The 26,805-nt window shown below is 35.9% G+C and overlaps 2 protein-coding genes across 6 annotated transcripts in view; one reads left to right on the forward strand and one right to left on the reverse strand.

Annotated features, from left to right (window-relative positions):
• The window catches only part of Sdf4_2 (45 kDa calcium-binding protein), a 50,746-nt gene extending 37,423 nt beyond the window's left edge, over nt 1-13,323 (reverse strand). For 3 of the 5 annotated variants that reach the window (XM_029041303.2, XM_054231571.1, XM_054231566.1), the window contains exon 1: nt 12,626-13,034. The gene's annotated coding sequence lies outside the window, so the exon portion shown is untranslated. Of the gene's footprint in view, nt 1-12,625; nt 13,035-13,096 lie in introns of those variants that run through there. The other 2 variants (XM_029041304.2, XM_029041302.2) reach the window with 2 other exon arrangements.
• Nucleotides 13,324-14,669: 1,346 nt separating this feature from the next.
• On the forward strand, nt 14,670-17,265 carry LOC105213707 (BRCA1-associated protein). The gene is made up of 6 exons (XM_011186729.3): nt 14,670-15,054; nt 15,121-15,490; nt 15,561-15,731; nt 15,795-15,961; nt 16,026-16,644; nt 16,721-17,265. The coding sequence occupies exons 1-6, from the start codon at nt 14,988-14,990 to the stop codon at nt 17,028-17,030; spliced, it is 1,704 nt and encodes a 567-aa protein (XP_011185031.2). The 5' UTR covers nt 14,670-14,987; the 3' UTR covers nt 17,031-17,265.
• The last annotated feature ends 9,540 nt before the right edge of the window (nt 17,266-26,805 follow it).

Here is a 26,805-nt window from a genome sequence, read left to right on the forward strand (position 1 = left end):
TTGTGAACTGATTTCGCCCATTTTTTGTCCGTGTTATCAGGGTGTCAAGAAAATATTATATACCGAATTTCATTCGAATCGGTCGAATAGTTCCTGAGATATGGTTTTTGGCCCATAAGTGGGCGATGCCACGCCCATTTTCCATTTTGTAAAAAAATCTGAGTACAGCTCCCTTCTGCTATTTCTTCGTTAGTGAGTTAACCCACTTTTAGTAATTTTCAACCTAACCTTTGTATGGGAGGTTTGGTTTATATAGCTTTATTAGTTTGCGAGTTAAATACAAATAACCGATTTGGGGGCGGGGCCACGCCCACTACCCCAAAAAAATTACATCCAAATATGCCCCCTTCTAGTGCGATCCTTTATTCCAAATTTTACTTTTATATCTTCATTTATGGCTTAGTTATGACACTTTATGTGTTTTTGGTTTTCGCCATTTTGTGGGCGTGGCAATGGTCCGATTCTGCCCATTTTCGAACTTGATCTTCTTATGGTGCCAAGGAATATTTGTGCCAAGTTTCGTCAAGATATTTTAATTTCCGGATTTCAAATCTACTCGTCACCCTGATCACTTTGGTATATATGACTCTATATCTAACGCTTTCAGTTTTAGGTGTTACAAACAACCGTTATGTGAACAAAACTATAATACTCTCTTTAGCAACTTTTGTTGCGAGAGTATAATAAATTCAGCCGTTGTAAACAAGGATTTCAATTCAGTGGGAAATGTCGATATTTTTTTATAATCTCCGCGTAGCCAGTTTTTCCTACACAAAGAATTAGTGATAAAGAAAGCAAATAGAATCAGATCTTATAATTAACCGATTGGACCAGACCTTACATAAATCGCAAAAAGTGATATAAAACACGACACCAGATATAATTACGATATACTCAAAAATAATTTCAGAAGTGTCGACAGATTAACAGATCCATAAAATTGTATCTAACAATTAAATGAAAAATTAAATAATCCAAAGCATAGTGCCGAAATGGCGGAAATCATTAAAGAAAATACAACATATTGAAACTTCGAATGAATTGATAATAGTGGATGTCAATGAAGACACACATAATAGCCTTTTCACACAGGCGCTAATTGATCAATAAGCCGGCCTCTGGTCAATTAAAACGCTGATTAAGATCGATTTACCATACAAAATAAAAATCTACATTAATTTTTGATTGAATTTTAATCGACTTGGAAACGAAATTCAACTCTGCGACAAAGACCGTATTTGTAATGATAAATACGTTCTTTGTCTGCGATTGGCGGTATTTTTTTATAAAATAGCATTAATACTATTCGACAGTAGATGTCGCTGCTGAAAATAAATAAAATATAATTAGTTGATAAAACTTACCAACTTCTTATGAAAAACAACAGCTGTTCGGTTATCGAGTAGCCGGCAGTGTGAAGGGCAAAAAAGTGTTTCTCAATACAAATTTTGATTGATCAGTTAATATGGCTGTGTGAAAACGCTATAAGGAAATCCCTTAATTAATTGATGCATTTCCCGATTTAAGTCTCGTATATGTTTAAAATTAGTATTTGAATAAATTTTTATTATTTATACTATATTTATGTATTATTTCTATAAATCTCATAACCATTTTCCCAATTACGAGTACATGTTCAAAGATCTAGTTCTGACAAGCACATAATATATAGCAAACGTAAGTATGTAAGAGGTATTTTATATCACCTCTAGTATGAAATATACAATTGAGAGCTTTTCAATGTCGTACAAATATTTGTCGAGTCATTATGGATGGATATATTAGGCATAGTTTGACAAGATAAATAATATTAAATAAGATAATGTCGAATGAAAATGTGTTCAGTTAAATCATGCTACGAAATATTTCAAATAACATTGCAACTTTTGAAATATAACATTGTTTCTTTAAAACAATATATCTTTAGAAAAATATTATAACTGTAAAATATTTCGAGATGTGTCCAGAAAATTCAATAAATTTCGATCGTAACCGAATATTATAATATATATCGTCTCAAAATTTGGATTTACATAACATATAATAAGTGAACGCCTACCATAATGTAACACTACAAGTTATGAGATGATTGGGAAAGTTATTGCTTAACTAGAACTATTTTCGGTACTCCATTTCCATGTTTTTTCCAATTTTTGTACCTATTGCGCCATCGACAATACACTTATGGCCACTTAACAACCCAAAAGAACTCTTATAGGCTACTTACACTGGTTTACAGTGTTAAAACTTATCTTCTTTAAGCCTTCAAGAAATCATCACAGAATTAATATTGAAGTAGCTGAAAGGACTTAAGAAAATGTATGATGATAATTACACAGATACATACATATGTATATGCTAAAGTATATCGTATATTGAAGGTAAGCTAATGAAAAATTCTTATATGAGTTAGCTAGATTATGAAAACCCTTGCGTAAGCCATGAAAAAATATTGTATATTCTAACCATAAAATTCAACTTTATATTTAGTTCCCCGAAACCTCAAAATGTCGTACTCACTTTTTGCACTTTAAAATCCAGTAAATCTTCACTTCATTAATACGCATTAAGACCATATAAAACTATATTTTTCCAGCAACAATCTGACAACCTAGTAAATATGTATGCACGCACATCCTCTGCGTCACTAATCCATGCATTTATTCATATGTTAATTTCGTGCGTAAGGCTACGAGCATAAATGGAGCAATAATAGACTACTTGACTGCAAAGTATGCTAAGCCAGCTAAGCCATTCAAGCCAAGCCAAACCGAGCCAAATGCGGCTGAGCGGCGGCGCGATGCTTCTGTTAAGTGGAGCGACGACGCCGGTGCACGGGTATGGCTGTGGAATTGCACATGAGTTGACAGACATACAGGCAGCCATCCAGATAGGTAAGCTTGCCGGAGTCGCAATGAAAATATAGCAGACTAACACACGTTCAGCTTTTTAAAATTATGTCTAATGTGAGTGTTGCGAGGCTGAGATGTTCATACTCGTACTTATGGCGTCTTCTATTACGTTTGAAGCGCAGAGATCTGCACCGTTAAGCCGACTGACCGCCCGTCACACTAACTGCCGGCGTAGCTATTTGTCTGCCCACTTGACTGCTTTTGCACGTAACTATCAGCAGAGTTTTGTATTTTATGTTGGTTGTTTTTGTTGAAGCAAAGTTGAAAGATAAGTATCATAAAATTTGGCTTTAAGAGAAAACAAAACTGTTTAACTTGAAATGTAGACAGATATGTAATTTAGTGAAGTATATAGTTTCTGTAACAACATTGAATCGTTTGTCATCGTGCTAATTTCCCATTGAACATTATACTAAATATTTTACACAAAAATTTCCAAAATTTAGCTAATTATTCTGAGAAATACATCAAATTATTTCAAATTAGCTTAACTAAATAATGATAAAATACAAATATTGTCGCTAATATGTGGAAAATCTTGTAATTCTTCTCCAGACCCTTTATATCATAATAAAAACTGCGTGGAAACATATTTTCCCGGCATATCTTAGGTTTACAGTGATCCCCGCTTAAGCGCCTCCCCGTTTAAGTGCCTTTCCCGCTTAAGTGCCAATATTTTGCGGCATCGTTGGTATACTCTCGCAACAATGTTGCTAAACGGTTGGTTGTAAGTCCTAAAACTAAAAGAGTTATATCTACCAAAGTGATCAGGGTGATAAGTAGAGTTGAAATCCGGATGTCTATCTGTCCGTCCGTCCGTCCGTCCGTGCAAGCTGTAACTTGAGTAAAAATTTTGATATCTTGATGAAACTTGGACCACGTATTTCTTGGTACCATAAGAAGGTTAAGTTCGAAGATGGGCGAAATCGAACCACTGCCACACCCACAAACTGGCGATAATCGAAAAAATAAAAATAGCTATAACTAAGCCATAAATTAGATAAATTAGCCTAAGGAAGTGAAATTAGGTACAAAGCATCGTTCTAGGACATATTTGGATGTAATTGTTTTGGGAAAAGTGGGCGTGACCCCGCCCCCTCTAAGTTTTTTGTGCACATCTCGCAAATTACTAAAGCGACATAGCTACATCGAAACTTTCAGGAGTCATTTTCTTCAGGCACTTTCTTATAGCCTAGACAGACGGCAGAGTTAACTGATTAACTGCGCATTTATGTTATTAATAAGAAACAAATGTGATGAATGATGTCCGTCCTTCGGTATGTTTGTGTTCGACTCACTATATTCGTTATATCCGTTATTAATATTGAGTTTATATGCAATATTTCGCAAGTCATAAATTTACCAACACCTGAAAATATTTCACCACCTTTTTGTAGAAGCTTTTCCTGAGCCTAGAACTATTTTACAATTTTCCAAATAAATAAAATCCAAACTAGCATTTATTTACTATACATATATACCGTCATTCTTTTCCAATAAATTTAATATAATTTAAAAAATTGGAAAGAAAAATCGATTTCACTTCATTAAATGATAAATGTAAAGTTAAAAGGACATAAAGCCGTAGCCAAAGTTGACAAAGTTGAAAGTATAAAAGCAAGCTATTAAATCATCTTCATGTTATTAGTCACAAAGAATATATAATGTTCGGAATATTTAATGCATTGCTTAAATTCACAAAATATACTCATATACATTGTCCTCTATGGAGAAAATAAGCACATAACTGTTATGTGAAATTTATATAATAATAGAGACTGAAAGATAATAAAATTCCTATCACATAGCAACGCAACAGCAACAGCCAACGACAAGGACGAAAAGGCAAAAGCACAGCCACTGCGTAAGTTTGCTGTTTGACATGGCGTATGAGTAACAGATAGAGCCAATAATAAGGATTGACTTCATACAGACATTGAACACACATTCTCGCTTCATATAATTACATGTATGTACATATGTTTCTATACACATGAACGAACCTATATGTATGTGTGCAGTAAATAGCTTATATCCTTTACAAATATTTTCTTATACTATAGACCATTGTACTTCGTCAATAGATTGGCAACTTGTGGTTGTAATAGGTTGGATTATTCAATCACACAGTGGCACAATGCGTTGGGAAAACTGTCCTTTCATTTATTGGCAGCAACTCGATAAGAAGTCATATACAGCATTCAATGCCACAACAAAAGAATGCATTTATTGTTTCCCTTTTGTGTCATATACGAGTAAGTGCTCGAAGATATATAGGCATGAGTTACAAAAATGAGAAATGAGGAGAATTTAATCTTTGAAAAAGTTTTTACCATGTATGCAAACTTACATAACAACCTTTATTGCTTCCTCGAAACTCAGAAAATTTGCTTTGAATAGAAATTGTAGCTTGTACATACAGCCTATTGAACTAATCTTACTTAGATTGATATTGCCTTCGAATGAGTATTAATTGTTAAATAAGAAGAAGGGCTAAGTTTTTTTAAGAGTTTTTTGGTTATAACGATAACTTGAATTATAACAAATTGGATTAATAGGTCACATTCAACAGCAAACAAACCACAATCGTAGTCTGAAGAGGCATTCCAAATATTCCTAGAAAAGGTTCCCCTTCCAAAGTGTAGTTTTGACATTATAGTTGAAGAATTATGACTTTTTTAACGTTCTCTAAAATAAACATGTAAGGAAAGCTATGTTCGGGTGCAACCGAACATTTTATACTCTCGCAATTTATTGATGTAATTTTATAAAGATAACACAATTCGACCCATATATTCGGCATAAAGTTCAATAGAATAACGAAAATCATCATAAATAGTATATGGGGACTGAGGTAATTCCTAAAACTCGTTTTCACCATCAAGATATAATATATCGAAGACTATACGCTCACTTAATTTTATATTACCTATAATTAGGTATATGAGATCTGAGGGAATTTATGACCCGATTTTAACCTGTCATGGTCCGATTTGGACAATTTTTCCACAAGTGATGTCACAGCTCAAATACAATATTTGTGTAAAGTTTTATTTCGCTACCTTCATTGGTTCCTATTGTATATGTTATAAAGTGAACGAATCAGAAGAATTCAAAATTGAGTTAAATGGGAAGTAGGCGTGAATGTGAACCGATTTCCCATATTCCACACGTGGCATCAGGATGTCAAGAAATTTCATTCAAATCTGTCGAGTATTTCCTGAGATATGGTTTTTGACCCATAAGTGGGCGCCGCCACGCCCATTTTCCATTTTGTAAAAACATCTCATTGTGGCTTCTTTCTGATATTTCTTCTGTAAAGTTTAGTGTTTCTGACGTTTTTCGTTAGTGAGTTAACGCACTTTAAGTCATTTTCAACATAACCGTTGTATTGGAGGTTGGCGTGATTATTATCCGATTTCTTTCATTTTTGGACTGCAGAAAGTTTGGTTTATATAGCTTTATTGGTTTGCGAGTTATTCTCTGTTGTAGTTCTGTACAACATGTTGCGAGAGTATTAAATAATATTGTTTCATGAGAGCATTAACTTAAATTGCCTCTCACTTGCTAATGGGTTCTGTATTTTTGCCTACCAACTGTACTCGGTATGTAAATCAGTTCGTGGCATGGAATTTTGCACGTCAGCGCACGAATCGACCAGCTGCGAGGCTTCCTGCACAGGCTAGATTGCTTGACTGATATATTGTTGGCTTGCTGTGCGATTGGCTGGTGGGTCGGTAGCGCCTGTTTGGCAGCTGATTAGCGGCTGTGATATACTGTTAAGAGTCATTTGTCAGTTCATTTCGGTCTCAGCTAAAGCTTAGCCTTCGTCGACACAATTGGGGGTAGAGAAGCTCCACGTGATAATTGTGTGTGTGTGTGTGTCTGTGTGTGTAATGGTGTATGCAAATTTGTTACACATATATTCACATAGAGCACATAGTAGTGTAAGAAGCAATCTTATACACTGCGGAGTTACGATCCAGTGAATATCCCGTTACGTCTACGAGTAAATGAATAGTTAAGCATAGCCCGGTAGTACAAGCGAATGCCCAAAAAGTGAAGCGAAGCGTTCTTTTAGACTTTGATTTCTATTTTTAAATATTAAAAATATAATTGTTTTTCTTAGGAAAATTTTCAGAGGATTTTTTTCTGCATTGCTGCTTCTTGAGGTATGGTAAATGTATACCATTGATTGATTAATGGAAAATGAAAAGATTTTTCCCGAATTATCTTTTAGATGTTACAGCTAGATTACAGTTTTCATCAAAAGAATGCAGCAATCCACATTTGAAAGAGGCCTCGTGAATGGCTGCAGAAATAATAATCACCGTATGAAATATTAGATCATAGCGTGATATAGACTTACTCATTAGTTTTCGAAGCGCCGAATGACGCAAATTCCACACCGCGAAGGAACTAAGAAAGACTAGGTTTTAATTAAGAAATTTAAGAAACTGGATTCAATGCAAAAATATTTTAAGTTTGAAGCACTCGATGCTTTCCAATACCCAAATCTACACACACACTCTCAAATATATCCACCTCAATTTATTTGCGTCCCTGAAAAATCAATTGTGCCGCCTAGTTAACCTCAACACGTCTGCCACACCGCCACTGCCAACTGTTTAAAAGGGGAGCAGTAAAAAAGGTAAGAAAATGCAGCGTTAAACTGCGGTGAACATTGGTTGCAGGTGCCACCATATGCAGCCACTTGAACCATTGTAGCGATTCGTTCTTACGACTCTTGGCCAACGAGCTTCACATATTTTTATTGCACTCTCGTGGTTTAGCGTGCTTTTTCAACGTATTTACATACATACAAAATTTTTACAAAATTTTATTCATAACGAAATTTAGGCCACACTTTTCGTGCGATTTCGGTGCATTTGGGCGACACACAGTTTGCTGCTGCCGCTTTCATTTGAAGGTGCATTTATTCATTACAATATTTTTCTTTTTTTTCGATATAAAAATTTGAACAAAATTTGTTGGAAAGAGCTGCTTTTAAATGAGTTATAGCTGGTAAACGAACCAGCGACCTTTAGACAAAAAGCAAATATCTTCGTATGCAAGCACATAAATAGCCTGAATCACACACTCGTACATTTATACAGTCCCTTTGCTACCATATCATCATTTATTTTTTGTTATTACAGTTGCCATATTCGGTTTCTGTTCACTCATGTTGTTGTTGTTGTTTTTGTGCAGGCTACCGTAATTCTATATTGCTGCCGACATTTGCTGCCTGTCTGTCAGGAGTATAATTTTCAGCGTTACAACATAGGTTAAGGTGGTTGGCTGCCTCTGCACTACTTCATCGTTCTCACCGACTTTTCTACCATTTTCCTCTGTAATGTCAATGTACTCATTGCCATCGTGTTTTTTTTATTATTGGCTCCTTTGCATTCGTATTTATAGCATGCTTGTCATTCATGTCTTACTTGTGTATCTATATATATGAATTTCCATGTATTTATGTATGTATGTATCTATGTATGTGTATATGTATTGGTTATGTTATTATAGGCGCAGTCGCGCGTGTTAGCAATGGTTCCGATTCGTAGTATCTATTTGTGGAAATTTGTAATAATGTCTTTTGTGAATAACCTGTCAAAGCGTTAATCAATAAACAGTTCTGCGATTTCGAAGTCACGTTCGTGCTTGCGAGTTATAATTAATATTCCATCTACTCAAACCGCTTATTCAATGAAGTGGCGGGTAGAAGAGTCATGTTTAATTAAGAATTTATTTCGCAAGTGTACGTACATAAACTACTTCTACTTATACAAAGGTATAATGCTTTCGCACCTAGAAATTGGAATTCATTTTATAGGCTCCTTCTACAAGTTAATAGCTCTAAAGTCCACCAAGATGAAATGAATATGATTAATCAAAAAAATATGGTTTTAACGTTTGTAATTGTGAGAGGTATAATCGAAACTTAGCTGGCGGATCTTTCATTTCAACTAAATCGGCAAAACACAATATAATAGAACTCTTGAAACGTTAAAAAACCTATTATATATATCTTAATCTAAATTCCACCCTTAGGTCCATATAAAAGAAAGATTTACTTACGACATTATTCGAAAAAAGAAAGATTTTTATATTAAAAATTTTGAAAAAGTCTGTAAGGGTAGATAGTCCGCATTCTGTTGAAAGTCTTGGAGAAATAAAGAACATTCTTGGTAACTGAACAGTAACAGAGTCTAGCTGATTCTTAAAAAACTTTAGTAATTTTTCTATAACAAAACATTCGCATGTGACGGATTCTCTAGCCCAAGACAACCATATGTATGGAAACCATCGCTATACCAAACTGGTTGACGCACTTTGTCAGGGCCAATTTGAGTCACCCACTTCATTATTTACAAGCAAATTATGAATAAATGTGTTGGGAATAACCAAATTAAACAAGTAAGGAAATGCTAAGTTCAGGTGCAACCGAACATTTTATACTGTCCCAATTTACTCATTTTCATCACCAACGCACATTATATCTAAGATTATATCATTTAATTTGGCTAAGATATTTCAAATATTAATCGATTTATAAGGTATTAAGCCTGTCGTATTTTTGAAAACCCTATAATTAGGTATATGAGAGCTATGGGAAGTTATGACCCGGTTTTAACCATTTCTGGTACAGAGACACACTATTAGAAGAAAAAGATTTCCTCTGAATTAAATTAAGATATCTGAGAGATTTACCGATATTTTCATTGAAAAATTACCCTAAGGCACTGAGTTCTTCATATTCGAAATCCGGGCATTGAAAAGTTAAAGTCCGATTTCGACAATTGTTTCACAAGTGATGCCACGGATGATATACAGTATTTGTGTAAAGTTTTATTCCGCTATCTTCATTGGTTCCTAATTTATATATTATAAAGTGAACGAATCAGATGGAATTCAAAATTGAGTTATATGGGAAGTAGGCGTGGTTGTGAACCGATTTCGCCCATATTGCACCCGTGCCATCAGGGTGTCAAGAAAGTGTTATACCGAATTTCATTGAAATCGGTCGAGCAGTTCCTGAGATATGGTTTTAGACCCATAAGTGGGCGACGCCACGCCCATTTCCCATTTTGTAATTTGAGTGCAGCTTCCATCTGCCATTTCTTATGTAAAATTTTGTTTAGACGTTTTTCGTTAGTGAGCTAACTCACTTTTAGTAATTTTCAACATAACCTTTGTATTGGAGGTGGGCGTGGTTGTAATACGATTTCTTTCGTTTTTGGACTGTATAAGGAAATGGCTAACAGAAACGACTTCAGAAAGTTCAGTTTATTCAGTTATTTTGGTTTGCAAGATATATACAAAAAACAAAATTGGGGGCGGGTCAGGCCCACTTTTCAAAAATGTGCCAACTGTGCCCCTCCCTAATGTGATCCTTTGTACCAAATTTTACTTTTATAACTTTATTTTTGGCTTAGTTATGACACTTTATGTGTTTTCGGTTTTCGCCATTTTGTGGGCGTGTCAGTGGACCTATTTTGACCATCTTCGAAGGCAGCCTTATCAGGGAATATGTGTTCCAAGTTTCATTAAGATATCTCAATTTTCACTCAAGTTATCGCTTGCACGGACAGACGGACAGACATCCGGATTTCAACTTCGCTCGTCATCCTGATCATTTATATATGTATATATAACCCCATATCTAACACTTTAATTTCTGGGTGACACAAACAACCGTTATTTGAACAAAACTATTATACTCTCTTTAGCAACTTTGTTGCGAGAGTATAAAAATTCTTGGGGAAATAAGGAATCTTATTGTTAACGGAACAGCAATAGAGTCCTGGTGGTTTAAAACTGACTCTGAAATTTATTGATTTAATATCTTCTATAACAAAACTTTTACATAGAAGGATTTTCCTGCACAAAACAACCATTTGTATGGAAATAATCGCTATATATACCATACGAAATGTTAGAAAAACTGATTAAGAAAGTGCTTCAAGGCCAATTTATGTAAGTCGGCCACATCATTATTTACAATCAAATTATGAATAAATGAGTGGTAAGTAGCAACATATAAAAAAATATTTATTTAATGTGAATCTGCGTAGTTTTATTTAATCGATATGAAAAAAAATAAAAAATATAATGCAAGAAAATAATAAAATCTAGCTTTTAGTGCGAAAATTGCTAGAAAAACGTAAAATATATATATTTTTAATAAATCAATAAAATGCATTATGTGTTTGCAAAAACTAGTCGATGAACCTCTTAACCAGGCCTCTATATTATAATGGATTATGCTGGTATACAAAAAATCCATTTCTAGTTCAATGATGCTCCAACAAGAAGGCAATTCAAAATTTTTGATTACTTTTGCGCTAGCTTCCGCTTATTCGTTTTTCCTTTTTATTCGCTTAGCATACAAACTTCCGCCATTCTGCGAATTTTTTCCGCAATTTTACATGCTTTCGAATTTTTTTTTTGCAAAAGCACATTCACTTCACGCTTCATGCTTTATTCACTTAATTTACAGCATCATGCATTTGTATATGCACTTTTATAAAATTTATTTTCGCGGCGCTTATTGCCCGCCATCGACATTCCATTGACTAGCACTTTAAATATTTATCGGCCACTATGCAATCACTTACTCATGCTCTCAAGCACATCAGCAATGCGGTGGCGACGGAGTGCAGCTTGCCATGACATGCGGTGTTCATCAACAACGGCAGCAAGTAACTTGCTGGCATGCAATACACTCTCACGCATACATATGTACATGTATATATATGTGTAGTTGTTGCCAGCAACGAAAGTAAATGCACTCAGCTAATGCTAGTTTGCCTAGTTAAGGCTTCTATTATACTACCACAACAACGCCTATTTTGCTAACAGTCATACACACATATATGTACATACATATATGTATATGTAAGCAGCTAACTGTAATACAGGCGTGTGTGCCGTTTCATTTTTCACGCTTTCGTATTATCGTATACGCTGTTCATGTTACGTATCCGCCACGGCGCACCATAGCCGCCTTATTACCCGCCACACGCTGTCGAAGTTTATGTGTGTATTTGTGTGTTTGTGTGAGAGTGCATTTGTTTGAGTTTTGTTTTTAGTTTTACGGCACTTTTTCCACCTTTCGCTTAATGATGTTACGCTGGTTCCTCACTTCTTTCTCTGCTTGTCTGCCGCTAACTTGTCTTCTCTGCTTTCAGTCTGCTTTAATACTCTATACTTACTTGTAAGTTTTTATTACTTCTCTGCTTTGCTTTACTTTCTGCTATTCACCTCTTAACCTTATACACCCTTCCTTCTGTACACCGCCCTTCAGTCAACATTGCCACTGCTTTATCTAATTCCTTCACTTTTCACCTTTCCTCCCACAAACACACCGCGTCCGCTCTCTCTCGCTCACCTGTCCTTACTTGTACTTTGGCGCTGCCAGCACCTGTTTCCACCTTCCGACCATCCGGTCTGCTGTTCCTTGTGGCCCACTAGTCCGCTCGTTCGCTCGGTCGCTTGTTTGCTTTAGCTGCTGTGTGAATTTCTAATTTTCTTTTGTAATTAGTTAATTAACTAATTAATGAAGTTTGTGCTTAAATTGTATGCGCTTCACAACAACAACAACAACAAAAACAAATAAAAAAGAACGAAAAACAACAACACTAAATAAAATATTAAAAACAAAAATAACTCAAAGCAGATTTGCAAATTGAGTGCTGGCATTTATTTACCTCCGCATTCCCTTGAGTTCATCACGATTTACAACTTTTTCGCATAAACGACTTGTTGTCTGTCTGCGCAGTGCTTGCCTATACATAAGCAACATCCATTTGTTTGTTGCTTTTATTGGCGCATGCTGAGCAGTTGTTGTTGTTTAATGGTTTTAGCTGCCAGGCTAATTAAATGCATCAAAACAAAGGAGACAGACGCACGAATGTAAAAAAAATACCTTCGGAGTATGCGGTTAGTTTGCGCTGTTGTCTGCTCTCTTTCACTGTTGATTCTATTTTCGCAATCTGCGTTGTGTTTTTACACACTACAACAACAATTGTTGCAAATCAGACACTGTATAAATTTACTACACAAATCACTCATTCACAACAAGCGCAACACAGACGCACCTCTCTACACAAACACAAACACACTCGCAAGTGCAAATAACTGTACACATTAGAACACGTGTGGCGCGCGTAAGTACTCACAAACGGTTGCTACGCGACGCGCCAACAGCCCATACACTCGTTAAACAACAATGGCAAACTGATAAACCGCACAACTACAACAACAACTTTCACGGTGAATGCAACAAATTGTAACGTTACATCGTTACAGCTCGTCCACCGCACACTGCTACCAACGGCTCACTAACAGTACACATCGTCATTGTCGCGCTTCATGCGCCATTCGCAAGAGCAACTAACACAGTATGTCCAAAAACAACGCCGCACCAACAGTTACTGTCAGTTGAAGTCGGCGCTGGCGCCGTGTAAGGCCACTGAAACGCTTCACTGCTGTGTGGTGCTGTTGTTGTTGTTGTTGCAGCTTCGTTGACGCTGCCAAGTTGAACAGAGCCGAACTGGACATGTGTCGGCAGTCAACAACATACATTACCATTACACACACATAGGTGCATATGTAAGAACTGTTATAAAGCGGGAGCAATGGAAAACAGAAGGCAGAAGAAGACTGTGGCGTAGCATGTTGTCCAATATAAGCGTACAGGCGCAACAACATCTACACAAGGGCAACATACGAAAGGCAATTTGCGCAACAACAACGGAGCCGATGTGATAAACACGAATGCGACAACGGCGTCGGAAGGACGAAGCCGAGGAAGGACACGGCCGTCAACAGTAGCGTTGGCGACAGCGATAGGAAGCCGATTACAGCACACGATGTTAACAGTGCATTACCTTAACATAGTAACAGAGTTACAAGCATTAACCGAATCGTGTTATGAGCTACAATTCAAAGAATATATAAGAAGAATACGCTTTGTAGCCTTGACTCCACCTCTTCACAAGCTTATTATTCCGTTCCATAAACATGTTCATATATAATATATAATCAGTGAAACCTCTCTTGGACGGACAATCGACACCGTCGAGCAATTTTTGTGCACCCTAGGGGTCCGCCTAAGTGAGGGTCATTTGTTCTAAAATTGAACTGAGTGCATGTAAAAATATCCACTCAAGGGAATTGTCGGCTTACATCCGTTTTTTTGTATATTAAAAAAAAAATACGATATAATGATCACAATTTGAAATTCTCAAACATCAAAAGGAGACTATGACGAAACATCATCTTGGACGCGTATTTCTTGAATTTGATCAGGTAAAAGATCTATATGATCCAAAAGACAATAATTTATGATTGGTCAGGATCCTTTAAAATCCTTTTGTGGACTCAGTTGATTCTATTTGTGACGAATGTTCTCTAAATAAGTATTTATGATTTAATTATTGTAACGGTCTAATCATGGAATATTCAATTTTAGATTAGACAATTACGTTAGAAATGCTACAAAAAAATTATTTAGAAAGAGCTTCCCTTTCAATCCGAAAATTAGCACTAGACATGAAATACAATAACTTCGTTAAAAACATTAAATTATATGAAAATCTGCTACATTCTTTACACGCAGGAAATAAAGCACACTGTGTTGGGCGCCATCTATCAGCAAAAGCAAAAATTACTGCCCATGAAATTCATTTCCAATTTGCTAATAATATTATTTTTAATGTTCCATGGCAACACTGCCTTTATTTTGGCCAAAAATTTGACGTATCTCTATTTCTTTATTATGTTTTCATACGCTGGTTCGCAAAATTTGTAAACAAAAGCCTAAAAATTGTGAATTACGTGGTGATATTTAGAAAAAAACTTTGCTAAAACTAAACCAAAGACTGAACCACAAATAGAGAATTAAGAAATAGAGAATTAGTGTGCAAGAAGAATCTCAAAAAAAAAAAAAATTAGGCAGTAAAGTGCAAAATAAAAATTTTCTGCTGAGACCGAAGTAACTTCGGCAATTTTCAGCTTTGTAATAGTGGCTAAAGGATAAAACGGCAAATTTTCTAACAATAACAACAAATGCCAAATCAGGTTTCACTGTGCATTATAAAGTTCGAAATTGACCCACAGCTGAGTGAGGATTTTGGTGCGTAGTATATAAAATAGGTTTTATGTAAGTTTTAGTTTATTATATACTATTGCTGACTTATAGAACCTGGCGCAACAGCTGCGGAACACCCCACTAATCCGCGCATGCTAAAAGAACGTGAACGAGATCGCGGTCTACGGCAAGCCAACCAGATTGTAATTGAAACATACACAAATCGTTTGTGTGCAGAAGGGGAGGAGTTGCAGGCGGCAGGAGCAGTAGCGCAGCAACTAACAGCCGTTGGAGGTGAAACTTCTACACCGATTGATATGAGTGGCGAGCGTAAAAGGGATTTGCGATCAACTGCAAGTGGTTCACGTGAAGCCACACCACTTGAAGAAGGACAATGTGCGCCAGAATTTCCCAAGGAAATTGGATTTTTCTCCGGCAATCCGGAAGTCACCAATGGCATTGTGCATTTATACAAGAAAAAGTGAGTAAAATTTTATATTGAGCATTTTTTTAAAGTATTTCATTTATTAATTGTTCAATATAAAATATAGTGAGCGTAAGGAATTAAAAGAGGGACCTTCCGATAAGTTGTGCTTGCTTGCGGTGCCCGCTAGTGTAAGCTGCCACGATTTAATGGGTTTTGTAGCGCCCTGTCAATCGGCGATTCGACACATACGCATTGTACGCGACGGCAGTCCCAACCAATTTATGGTGATATTAGAGTAAGTGAAAAAAATATCGAAATTGTGCCATGAATATGACTTTAATTGCTATATATTTCATAGATTTCGTTCGAACGCTGCCGCCTTAGAGTTTTACCAGTCATACAATGGCGCTGCATATAATTTGCTGGAGCCAGACTCTCTCTGTCATGCCGTTTGGGTTTCAGAAATTGAACGCGGCGGGGATGGTGTGCCACCAGTGGGTCATACCGAACTACCCAACTGTCCAGGTATGGTTAATAACTTCAATTGTATATAAAAAGAAATAGTTTTAATGCTCTAATTTTTAACCAGTTTGCTTGGAGCGCATGGACGAGAGTGTCGATGGCGTATTGACCATACTTTGTAATCATGCCTTTCATGCCAACTGCCTTATCAAATGGGGTGATTCAACATGTCCAGTTTGTCGTCATGTGCAGACACCCGAGTTGCTTGAGAACTCTGTTTGTATGGAGTGTGAGGGCACGGATTCCCTGTGGATTTGTCTGATTTGCGGTCATGTCGGTTGTGGTCGTTACCAAGGTGGGCATGCTGCCGCACATTATCGTGCCACAAATCACACTTTTGCCATGCAGTTAGGCACATCGAGTGTCTGGGACTATGCAGGAGACAACTTCGTGCATCGTCTCTTTCAAAATAAGACTGATGGGAAACTGGTCGCAACTGCTAACGACGAAGGAGAAGAGAAGATTGATTCAATGCAACTGGAATTCACATATTTACTCACCTCGCAACTGGATACGCAGCGCAAGTATTATGAAGATCGTTTAGATCGCCTAGAAATGGAGTGGCGTGACTTCAAAGCCGGTGCTGACAATGATAGTAGCAAAGTCAGCGCTTTGGAACAAAAAGTGCAAACATTGACTAAAGAAAAGCAGACACTGGAACGCAAATTGACACAAAATGCCACAAAGTAATAAACCCAATCGCAAACACGTACAGATTTGAATTAATGAAACTCTCATATATATATATTATCTCTCTTACAGATTAAAGGATATGCAAAAGCAACTGGCCGAAGAGCGTGAGTTCTCCAAAACGTTGCAGAGCAATCATAGCTCTTGGCAGACTAAATATGCAACTCTGGAAAAACAATATAAAGAATACAAGGAGGCGCGTGAAGCTGAGTTGAACGATGTCAAGGAGCAACTGCGCGACATTATGTTTTACATGCAGGCGCAGAGCAAAATTGCCGATTCCGAGCTGAAAGATGAGATTGTTGGTGGCACGGTGGTTGTACCTGAAGCTGAAGCAAGCACTTCTTCAGGAAAAGCGGCCAGACGAAAGAAGAAACATTAAGTCTTTTGATATATTGCAACAACCTTACAACGGCTATACTTATGCTTTTTTGGATACTAAAATAATTTTACACTTACAACTACAACTTCAAGGCATACTGACGTAAAGTTAATGCTATTATTAGAATGTAAGCTCTTAAGTAATGTGGTTGCTAATCAAATAAAATAGCTTTTTACATACATGCATCTATACAAAACTGAAAAATAAATGTTTACATATCGCTTCATAAGGGTCTATACTTTTTTCACTTAACTCTTGTCAGGTGTTATAACTGAAAATAAATATTGAAATGGGATGAATATACCACAATGTAAAAACAATTCATTTATCGACATTCGTCCAACGAACATATATCAAATAACATGAGTGATTGTGATCCTTGATAACTTTAAGCGATCCACAAAACAGAATCGAAATCATCACTCAGTTGTGCCTGAAATCTAAGCGAATTGTTTAATTAGTGAATTCTCTCATTAATTTTAATTAGCTCTATAAACTTCTCCCAAGTATTTTGATGAGTATAACGTTGCCTCTCCCGTACTTAGAACAATACTGTCGGTATACATCCGGAAGTTGTTGTTATTATAACGAATTGTCGTCGGGATCATCTAACGGTAGGCCCAGGAAACGTGCTGTTTCGACAGGGTCGGACCAAAGGGAGAGGGGTATTAGATGAGTCGGGTTCGTTGGGCATGCAATGAGGTGACTAGTATCATGCGGAGACAAATTGCAAGCAGGACATACATATATTCTGTATGTCGGGACTCAGTCTGGATAAGTAGGAGTTTAACCTGCTACAATATCCAGATCGAAGTTGCGCAAGGGTCACTCTGGTTTCACATGGTAATTCGAGCTCATCGTCTGCTATGGGTGGTGGTTTGACTCCAAGGACGCCATTCACTGGGAGGGAGGTAATGAAGGTGTTGATGGTTCCGCTGTGAATGGCGTTAAGGCGTGTCTGAAGCTGTCCGAGTCCGCAATCTGGTCGGCGGTACAACACAGCTAATGTAATGATAATTTTTGTTAAATACTCAGATAGTTCATATGTCTAAGGTCATACGAATTGTTTCTATTATCCAAGAGTTTTTCTAAGCTGATACTATGTTAGATGCAACAGTGGTTAGGGTCCCAACTAAATTCGAAATTATTATGTATTTGGTAGGCTCCTGCGTATTTCCTAACAAAGTCTAATATCATTTCTCTACTTTCATACTTCACATTTTCTTTTGACATTTCTCTTCAGTAAGGTTTGCCATTTCATCATGAAAAGATATCTGATCCAACAACGAGTCAAAATTATTGAAATTAACTACCGAAATTCGGAGCTTGTGGCCTCAACTTTAAGAGCGCTACGTCCAATTTATGCTTGGCTGGCTGAATGGCTTCATCAATAAGCAAAATATGCGTTATTGGTCAGGCAGCAATCCACACGTATTCCATGAGTCACCATTTCATCCCGAAAAAATTACGATTTGGTGCGATTTATGGGCCGGCGGCTACGTTGGGACGTACTTTTTCTGTGATGATAAAGACCGGCTCCGAATATTTTATGTGGTTCCAACAGTATGGCGCCACAAGCCTCACAACGAATGTCAAAATTGAACGTGTTATCTCATGAAATCGCCCAGTCAATTGACCGCATCTTTGTTGCAATTTGAGGCCGTTAAACTATTTCCTGTAGGGCTACGACAAGCTTATAGTCTATGCCAACAAGACAGTGACGATTAATGAACTTCCTACGAATATCGAACGTGAAATTGCAGCAGTATCGTCCAATTTATGCTTGAAAACCGTCGAAAATTGTATTCCGCGTCTGGACATCTGCGAGCGTGCCGGTGGTGGCCATGCAAATGAAATCGAGTTTCATACATAATGGCATCGAATGTACTTTCATAGGAATAAAGAATTTCATTGATATCCCTAACCGCTTCTGTTTTATTTAAAAACTTTTGTAGCGCTCCTATAGAAATTATATATTATACTTTTAAATGACAAGTTAACCAAAATTGATGGTTTAGCCACCGTTCTAGGAGGGGTAAGTTTAGAGTAACTTCAAACAGGTTCAGCTCACAGTCTTTGGTAAAATATTTCTTAATTTCACTTATTGTTTAAATCTTTAATTAGCAATTCGACAAAGATTTAAAAACCGGTAAGCGAATAAATACTCCTCAAAGACCATCATTCATTCCACAATCTGCCGTCACATCAGAGGCGAATAATTGCGCGTTTAGGCATATATATGTACATACATATGTACATTAGTTCGTAAAATAACTTTTTAAAATGCAAAAATAGACAAAGCGTGTGCAATCGTTTTACTTCGCATTTACTACACATACATGCATACATATATTTTCGCCAATCATCGCTCCGTCAGTGTTCTAAGTTCTAAATTTTGCTTGGCTGACCTTGACCCATGCGAATAAAATAAACATTATTTATGAGTGTGTACATATGTATGTACATAAGTACATATATATATGCGTATATTGACAGTCATAAATACAGGAAAATATAAATATGCACACATTTGTATAGAAATATAAAAGTTTTTGAAAGCCAAAGTAAGTGTACACACACACACAATCATACTAGCATACATACAGAGATATGTACACATATACCGGCAACTACAGCAATATGACTAATTTCAGAGTTTGTTGATAGCTTTGCTTATGTATAATTAAAAATTTTAAATATACACAAAATTTATGATAAAATGCTTGCTCATACAGTGGCACACACACAAACATACAAACAGAGGCCCACTATGTGCTGTACAATCACATTAGCGTGTACCAAACATCTTATGGCGTAAAAGTCTATGAAAAAACACAACATTTGGCAACAAAACACACAATTAAATTCTCACATTAATTGCCTTTGGCTGTTCCAACGCGTCAAACACTGAGACAGGGCTTATAAGAACGGCTGAAAGCAACAACAACAACAAATAAAAATAATAATATGCCATAATAATAATTATAATAAAGCGGAGCCCTCGTGCAAAAAATAGAAATAAAGATAAAAACAAAAAACAACAATAAAATTAAAGAACACCAAATTTGAAGTGTGGAACCGGTTTAACTACATGTTCTCTTCAAGCGCTTGACTGCTAAGCGCTGGTGATTGTGCTGATTAGTCCACTTTCATACGGGCAACTTTTGTTGCTAATTCTCGGGCGATTCTCTTTTGCTGTCGCCCCTTGCGTTCACACGAGCAATTCTTGTTCGACAACTCTGTTCGTGTTTTCTGTCATTCTCTTTCATATAATTTTCTCAACTTCTTGTACGCATCGTTTCCAAGCAAAAAAATATATTTCATTAAGTAATTTTTATCGTTATTCTCAATTTTCTAGCACATTTTAATTATATTATGCATATTTCTATATGTATTTGCAAATTACATACAAAATTAAATGATTAAATTCAAATTTTCAAATATATTGTAAACATTAATTTTAAAATGTGTGCAAATGCAACACTGTTACGTAACAGCGAACTGTTACGAATAAGAACACAAAGCGTGTTGCCTGAACACAGCAGACTCGGCGCGATTCTCCTCTCCTCGTCGCCCCCTCTCCTATAAAACTAAGAATTGCCGCGACAAAAATTGCCCGTGTGAAAGGGGTCTTAGTTGCTTGGACTGTCGTCGTCGATGCCGGCTGGTGTCGAGCGGCGGGCGGTGAACAGTGTATCGCAACAGCTGAAGATCAGCTCGTTCTTTTGCGAAATAATTGCGATATTGATTAAAAAATACCTATATACAAACGATTTTTCTATAAGAATTCACATATTGATACATACATATATCAAATAAAACTCGTTGCAGAGTGGGACTATCTTAGAATACATAACCTATGGGATTGAAATTCCTAAATCGTATGAACAGGAAATCTATATTTTTAAAGAGTGAAAATTTTGTGTAGTTTCATCATTGATCCGAACATTGCACTTTACAAATTCAACAAATTTCTAATTTGTAAAAAATTTAAATTTATCAAGCATTTCGTATTTTGTGTCTAAAGTAAAAAGCTCTTTTCTTTATAAATTGTTAAGAAGTGAAATGCTCTTGACAAATAAAATATCTTGCTGTGGATAGTTGTGAAAGTGAATTTGTTGCAATAGAGATATTTTACTTTTGTCGTTAGTTTTATACAAAGAGGAAAAATATGACCAAAAGCAATGGATTTATTGTGAAATTGAAGTTAAATTATTAACTATTTGCAACAAATATTGAAATGTATTTGAAAACTTACGTTAAAAAATAATTCAAATAAATTTTTAAATTCATTTCAATATAATTGGACAGAATCAGATGTTTCTATTTACATTATTTTGTTTCCCACACGTGTGGGGAACAGCTATGCGTACTGAAGCTTTTTATTTTATCAAAATTGTCACAGAATACCAAAAAAGTTCTTACTTGATAAAAACTGAAAAAATTTTAAACTTTTTTGTTATTTTGTCAAGTGCACAGAATAGGGCTGTAACTCTATGCAAATATAATTTTGAATTTCATCTGATTCGTTCATTTCACAGCATATAAATCAAAAATAAATGAATATATCAGGGTATAACTTGGCATAAATACTGCATTCGATGTGTGGCATCGCTTATTTAAAAATTTTCGAAATCAGAAAATAGCTTTTCAGGGCCCCGATACCGAACTTGAGGAAATCAGTGTATATGCCATACTTTTTAGCAAACTAACTTTTTTCATATTTTTTTTAAAGAAATTCAATGAAAATATTTATCTTCTAACGATGTACATACCTCTGTGGCAAGCTCCCATATATCTCTAATATTAAGTTTTAACATCCGGCGTGTATACCGTACATATCGTAGCTTGGAGCTTGCAAAAATAGTTCAAATCGATACAGGTATGACCCCAGCTTCTATATACATATAAAGATTTTCGTCATTTTAGAATTAAAACCATAAATTGCGAGAGTATAAAATATTCTGCTGCACTCCAACTTAGCCTCTCCCTACTTGTTTATATTATATACATATTAGGTTGGCAAATATACCTTCCGCCTTTTTGTCTTTTGAATTTCGCGGTTATGTATAAAGCGCTACAGAAAAACGGAACTATGCACACTTCGCTGGCCAAATGATTATCACCTGTTCCTGTCCATGACGAACGTCCTTGGTGGTGGATAGTTGAACTCAAAAGAGGCTTGTGAAAAGTGTCTGTCCGAGTTCTTCGCAAATAAGGATGGGGGCTTTTACGAGGGGGGTATTATGAAGTTGTTGTTTAGATGGAAACAGATTATCGAACGAAACGGCGTATATTTGAACTGACTCCGATCACTGCAACACTTTTTATTAAGCATTGAATAAAGAGCAAAAAAGCTCTATATCATTTAAAAAATAAATAAATAAATTGTCTCAAAATAGGTCAATACCGCTCTTTTATGAAGCAACAATTAAATAATAATATCTTAATTAATATGTTTTCTTTGACTAAGTTTTTAAGAAAGAGAGTGATCTCCGAACTCTGACATTTTACATACAAAATTTAACTAGATTTGAACTTCCATAACTCGAAGATCTCCATAACTGAACTCTTGAATTGGCAGTAGAAGTAAAATTTACATATGTAATTATCATTAAGTGTACGCTTTAGACTGATGCCTTGGTACCTAATGGATAAAATAACACTTTTTACGAGAGCTGCTATATGTATATATTTCTGGCCTAATAATAAAAATAGGAATATTTATCAACGAAAATGGTTTTATTGTTTTTCAAAATATTCTCCATCAAGATTTATGCACTTTTGCATGCGCTCAAACCAATTTTCGAAGCACTTTTTTTGAGCCTTTTTTTAGCCTTTTTTTTGAGCGATTGTCAAATTGTGCGGGATCCAACGAGAACAAACCTTTTTTACGGCCAGGAGTTCATGCAATATCGAATGTATGCTGGTGGGAGAAATGCATAGGCATGTCTCTATCTGAAGGTATGTTACATGACGATCTTGCATTATCAGTTCACGTACGGCATCGATGTTTTCTGGCACAACGGCTGTTTTTGGACGACCTTCACGGAATTCGTCTTTGAGCGAGCGTCGGCCACGATTGAATTCGTTGTACCAGTTTTTCACAGTGCTATAGGATGGTGCTTCATAGCCATACAAAGATTTTAATTCATCGATGCACTCTTGTCGCGATAATCCACGTCGAAAGTTGTGAAAAATGATCGCACGAAAATGTTCACGAGTTAATTCCATTTTTTGGCCGAGATGATTTTTTTAATTCCCTGTAAATAAAACAATTCACGATTAAATGACAAAACGTAGTGATGTTATGCAAAAAAAGGTCAAACTTTCCAATGGAAATGTCAGATTGCACCTGGCAACACTTAGTGTTGCCTAGGCCAGAAATATATATAGCAGCCCTCGTACCAATTTGAAGATTATTTAAACAATATGGAAATAGTCGAAATTCAATTGTTTGGAATCCACTTTGTAACTCTAGCTGTAGTACTTGTTCTAGTATTACTGATTCCTTTCCCTACAAGTTGAATTCCTTAAGTTATTTAGTATGATATTCGAATGATTATATGCATGGTTCATAAAGATGACTTAATTTGATAAAGACCGATTGATATTACAACCAATTGACTAATCTTCGATTTTCACTCAAATATATTAAATACCGATTCGTTGCCTTTAATTCCTCTGAAAATTAAATAAATTTGTATAAATAATTTGCTCCACTGTTCCCATCAATATTATAAACATGCAAACGTATATCAGATGCGGAGGCGATAATGGGGTAGTAGCCAAACAACGTTACACAAATAAAAGTATAATGAGAGACCGCAAAAGCACAACCAAGATATCCGCAACAAAAAACCAACGCAAATTTGAAATTGAATTTTAATTTTGCAACTAAAATTTTGGTAATTAATCACTACTTTGAACATAAAACATGCTGTTCTATGTGTTTATATGTATGTACATATATATTTAAATGGATTTACACACGCATATGTACGTACTATGTACGTAGTATATTGCTGTATTTGTTAGATTATTTAAGAAAAAATATTTAAAAAATATGAAAAAATGTGAAATAAAATACATTTATGTGTGACGGTTGTTGTTGCAGGCACATCAGCGGTACAAGACGCAAATAAAAAATGTTTTGAAAATTAATAAAAAATCAACACACGCTCACAATTATTACCGGGCTTTGGTTGTTAAAGCAAAGGAGGAGTTGATGCTCTAAGCTTTGCTTGCGCTCTTCGGCTCGTGAACATTACCAAAACCAACAACAATGGCAACAACATTATAACCAAGTAATTAAATGAATTAATTCAACATATTGATTATAAATAACAAAAGATGTGTTCATTAATTTCATAATATTGACTTTAGGAAGGGGGCGTATGCATTGGTTGTATACATATAGGTACGTATGTATATGTATGTATAGTTAATGTATATGTATTAATAGTTAATTTAGTAATGTATGTTTGTATATATATTTCCATATAATATTTGAATTAGGAGCCAACCCATACCTTTCTCTTGGCTCTACGACCTTACGTTTGATGTTTATATTGCCAAAGCTTTTAAATTAGCTTTAAATATACATACATATGTATGTATCTACCAGCGAAACTCTATTTTTTCCGGGAGATTGAGTCGTAATTAAAAAAGTGTATGCTCCGATTTTCGAAGTTAGCCTCCAGAATCGAAATACTTGACTTCGAAGTTCGAAAAAAGGATTTTTTAAATAAAATATTATTAATTACAGGATATACAGGCTTGTTCTGGAAATCGCGCGATTTCAACTCGGATCCGAAATGACAATTCGTTCGATTTTATTTGATTTAGAATTTATATTCGAAACAGCTGATTAAAATTATTGGAATACCAAAAGTGATAGGATGCATTGATGGAACTCATGCAGCTCTGGTACCTTTGTGAATGAACACCTTGTTTTAACAAAAAGGGGGTTTTTCACCAAGAATGCAATGATTATACGAGTGAATTCTTATTGTGTTTCTAAAGTTCTTCTCGAGTTTTAAACACGTAGTGGGTGCGCTGCTCCTGGGGTAACCAAGCATCCAAGCTTGTCTGTGGACATTCTTTCTCCGATTCACTAATTTTCTGCCACAAAACTTCTAGAAACTGAAATGCACTCATCGACCGCAAAAAGCCCACAAAATGGCGAAAACCGAAAACACATAAAGAGCTATAACTGAGCCATAAATTAAGCTATTTAAGTAAAATTTGGTATGAAGTATCGCACTATGAAGGGACATATGTGGATGTAATTTTTTGGGTGGGCGTGACCCCGCCCCCGCCTTCTTAGACGCGTCTCAGGCTTTTGATAGAGTTTGGCATTCGTCTACTGCTGAAACTGAAATACATGTTACCCAAACAATATTGCGAAATAATTGCTTCCTACCTAAAAGACAGATACTTTCGCATTAAACAAGAGGATGCATACTCAAACTTACAACCGATAGAAGCGGGTGTTCCCCAGAGAAGCGTGTTGGCCAATGCTTTATTTGCTTTTTACATGTGATATCCCCACTGACTCAAGTTATGTGACAGCGACATTTGCGGATGACACATCCCTGTTAGCTGCAGGAGAGCCAACCTCAATGTCTACCCTTCGAGTGCAAACAGCAGTCAATGCAATTACTAAATGGGCTTCCAAGTGGCGCATTAAATTACACGATTCCAAATCAATGCACGTAGACTTTACTTTAAAAAAATCATCATTTATCATTTGTATAAATAGTACTCCTATACCTCATCACAATAATGCTAAGTACCTAGGAATCACCCTAGATGCTAAGCTTCGCTGGAAAGAGCATATCAAGAAAAAAAGGTGCGAGCTTGATTTAAAATTTGCTAAGTTTTACCATCTAGTCGGTAGAAGATCCACGCTTTCAATCGCAAACAAGCTGTATATATATAATCAAGTACTAAAGCCAATTTGGGCCTATGGAGCTCAACTATGGGGTTGCTCAAGTCAAAACTGTATTGCCTGCATTCATCGCTTCCAAAATAAGGTACAAAGGAATATAGTTAATGCTCCTTGGTATGTTAGATCTGCTGACCTTCACCATGATCTTGGTGTGAATTCAGTAGTAAACGAAATAGCCAAACTTGCAAAGACTCACGAAATGAGGCTTATACAGCATGTAAATGAAGAGGCATCCAGACTCATCGGTACGCTGAACGAGAAAACCGACTGAAGCGTAAGAGGCCTTCAGACTTAGCAAGGCAACTGTTGCAGCAAATGAATTTCTCTAACATTTAGCTTTTAATTATTATTTTTAAGTTATTAGAATTGAATTGTTGTTAGTATTTAATCATTGTATACTAGGTACAATTGTAATAAAAACAAATTAAATACGAACATTAAAAAATATGACTTGAACAAACCGTTGATTCCAATTTAAAATCGCTATCGTTTAACTTGCCGAATATGAAACGGAAAAATTGTAACGATTCCAATTTCCAGAACAGATCGACAAAACGATTTGCTGATGTTAGAAAAAACAAAAACGGTACGATTTACAGAACATGTCAAACGATTTGAAAACGGAAAATGTGAAAAAATTGCCCGAAAACGATTCGCAGAACATGCCTGAATCAGGCAGCCTGATAGTTACTAAAAAATCTAAAATATGCATATTATCTACAGTTTCCTTTTAATTTAATGGTTATAAGCTTATAAGCAAGATGCTATGAAGGAATGACAAAGCGCGCTTCCTGAAGAGTGGTCTCTTTTGACCCTCGGAAT

This window comes from Zeugodacus cucurbitae, chromosome 2, assembly GCF_028554725.1.
Source record: "Zeugodacus cucurbitae isolate PBARC_wt_2022May chromosome 2, idZeuCucr1.2, whole genome shotgun sequence".
Taxonomy (NCBI): domain Eukaryota; kingdom Metazoa; phylum Arthropoda; class Insecta; order Diptera; family Tephritidae; genus Zeugodacus; species Zeugodacus cucurbitae.

What these genes read in the sequence shown, in the direction of transcription:
- LOC105213707 (XM_011186729.3), top strand. Translation starts at nt 14,988, where the DNA reads ATGCCAAATCAGGTTTCACTGTGCATTATAAAGTTCGAAATTGACCCA. An exon ending in GTGCATTTATACAAGAAAAA is followed by an intron (nt 15,491 to 15,560) that starts GTGAGTAAAATT and finishes TATAAAATATAG; the next exon opens with TGAGCGTAAGGAATTAAAAG. An exon ending in TTGACACAAAATGCCACAAA is followed by an intron (nt 16,645 to 16,720) that starts GTAATAAACCCA and finishes TCTCTCTTACAG; the next exon opens with ATTAAAGGATATGCAAAAGC.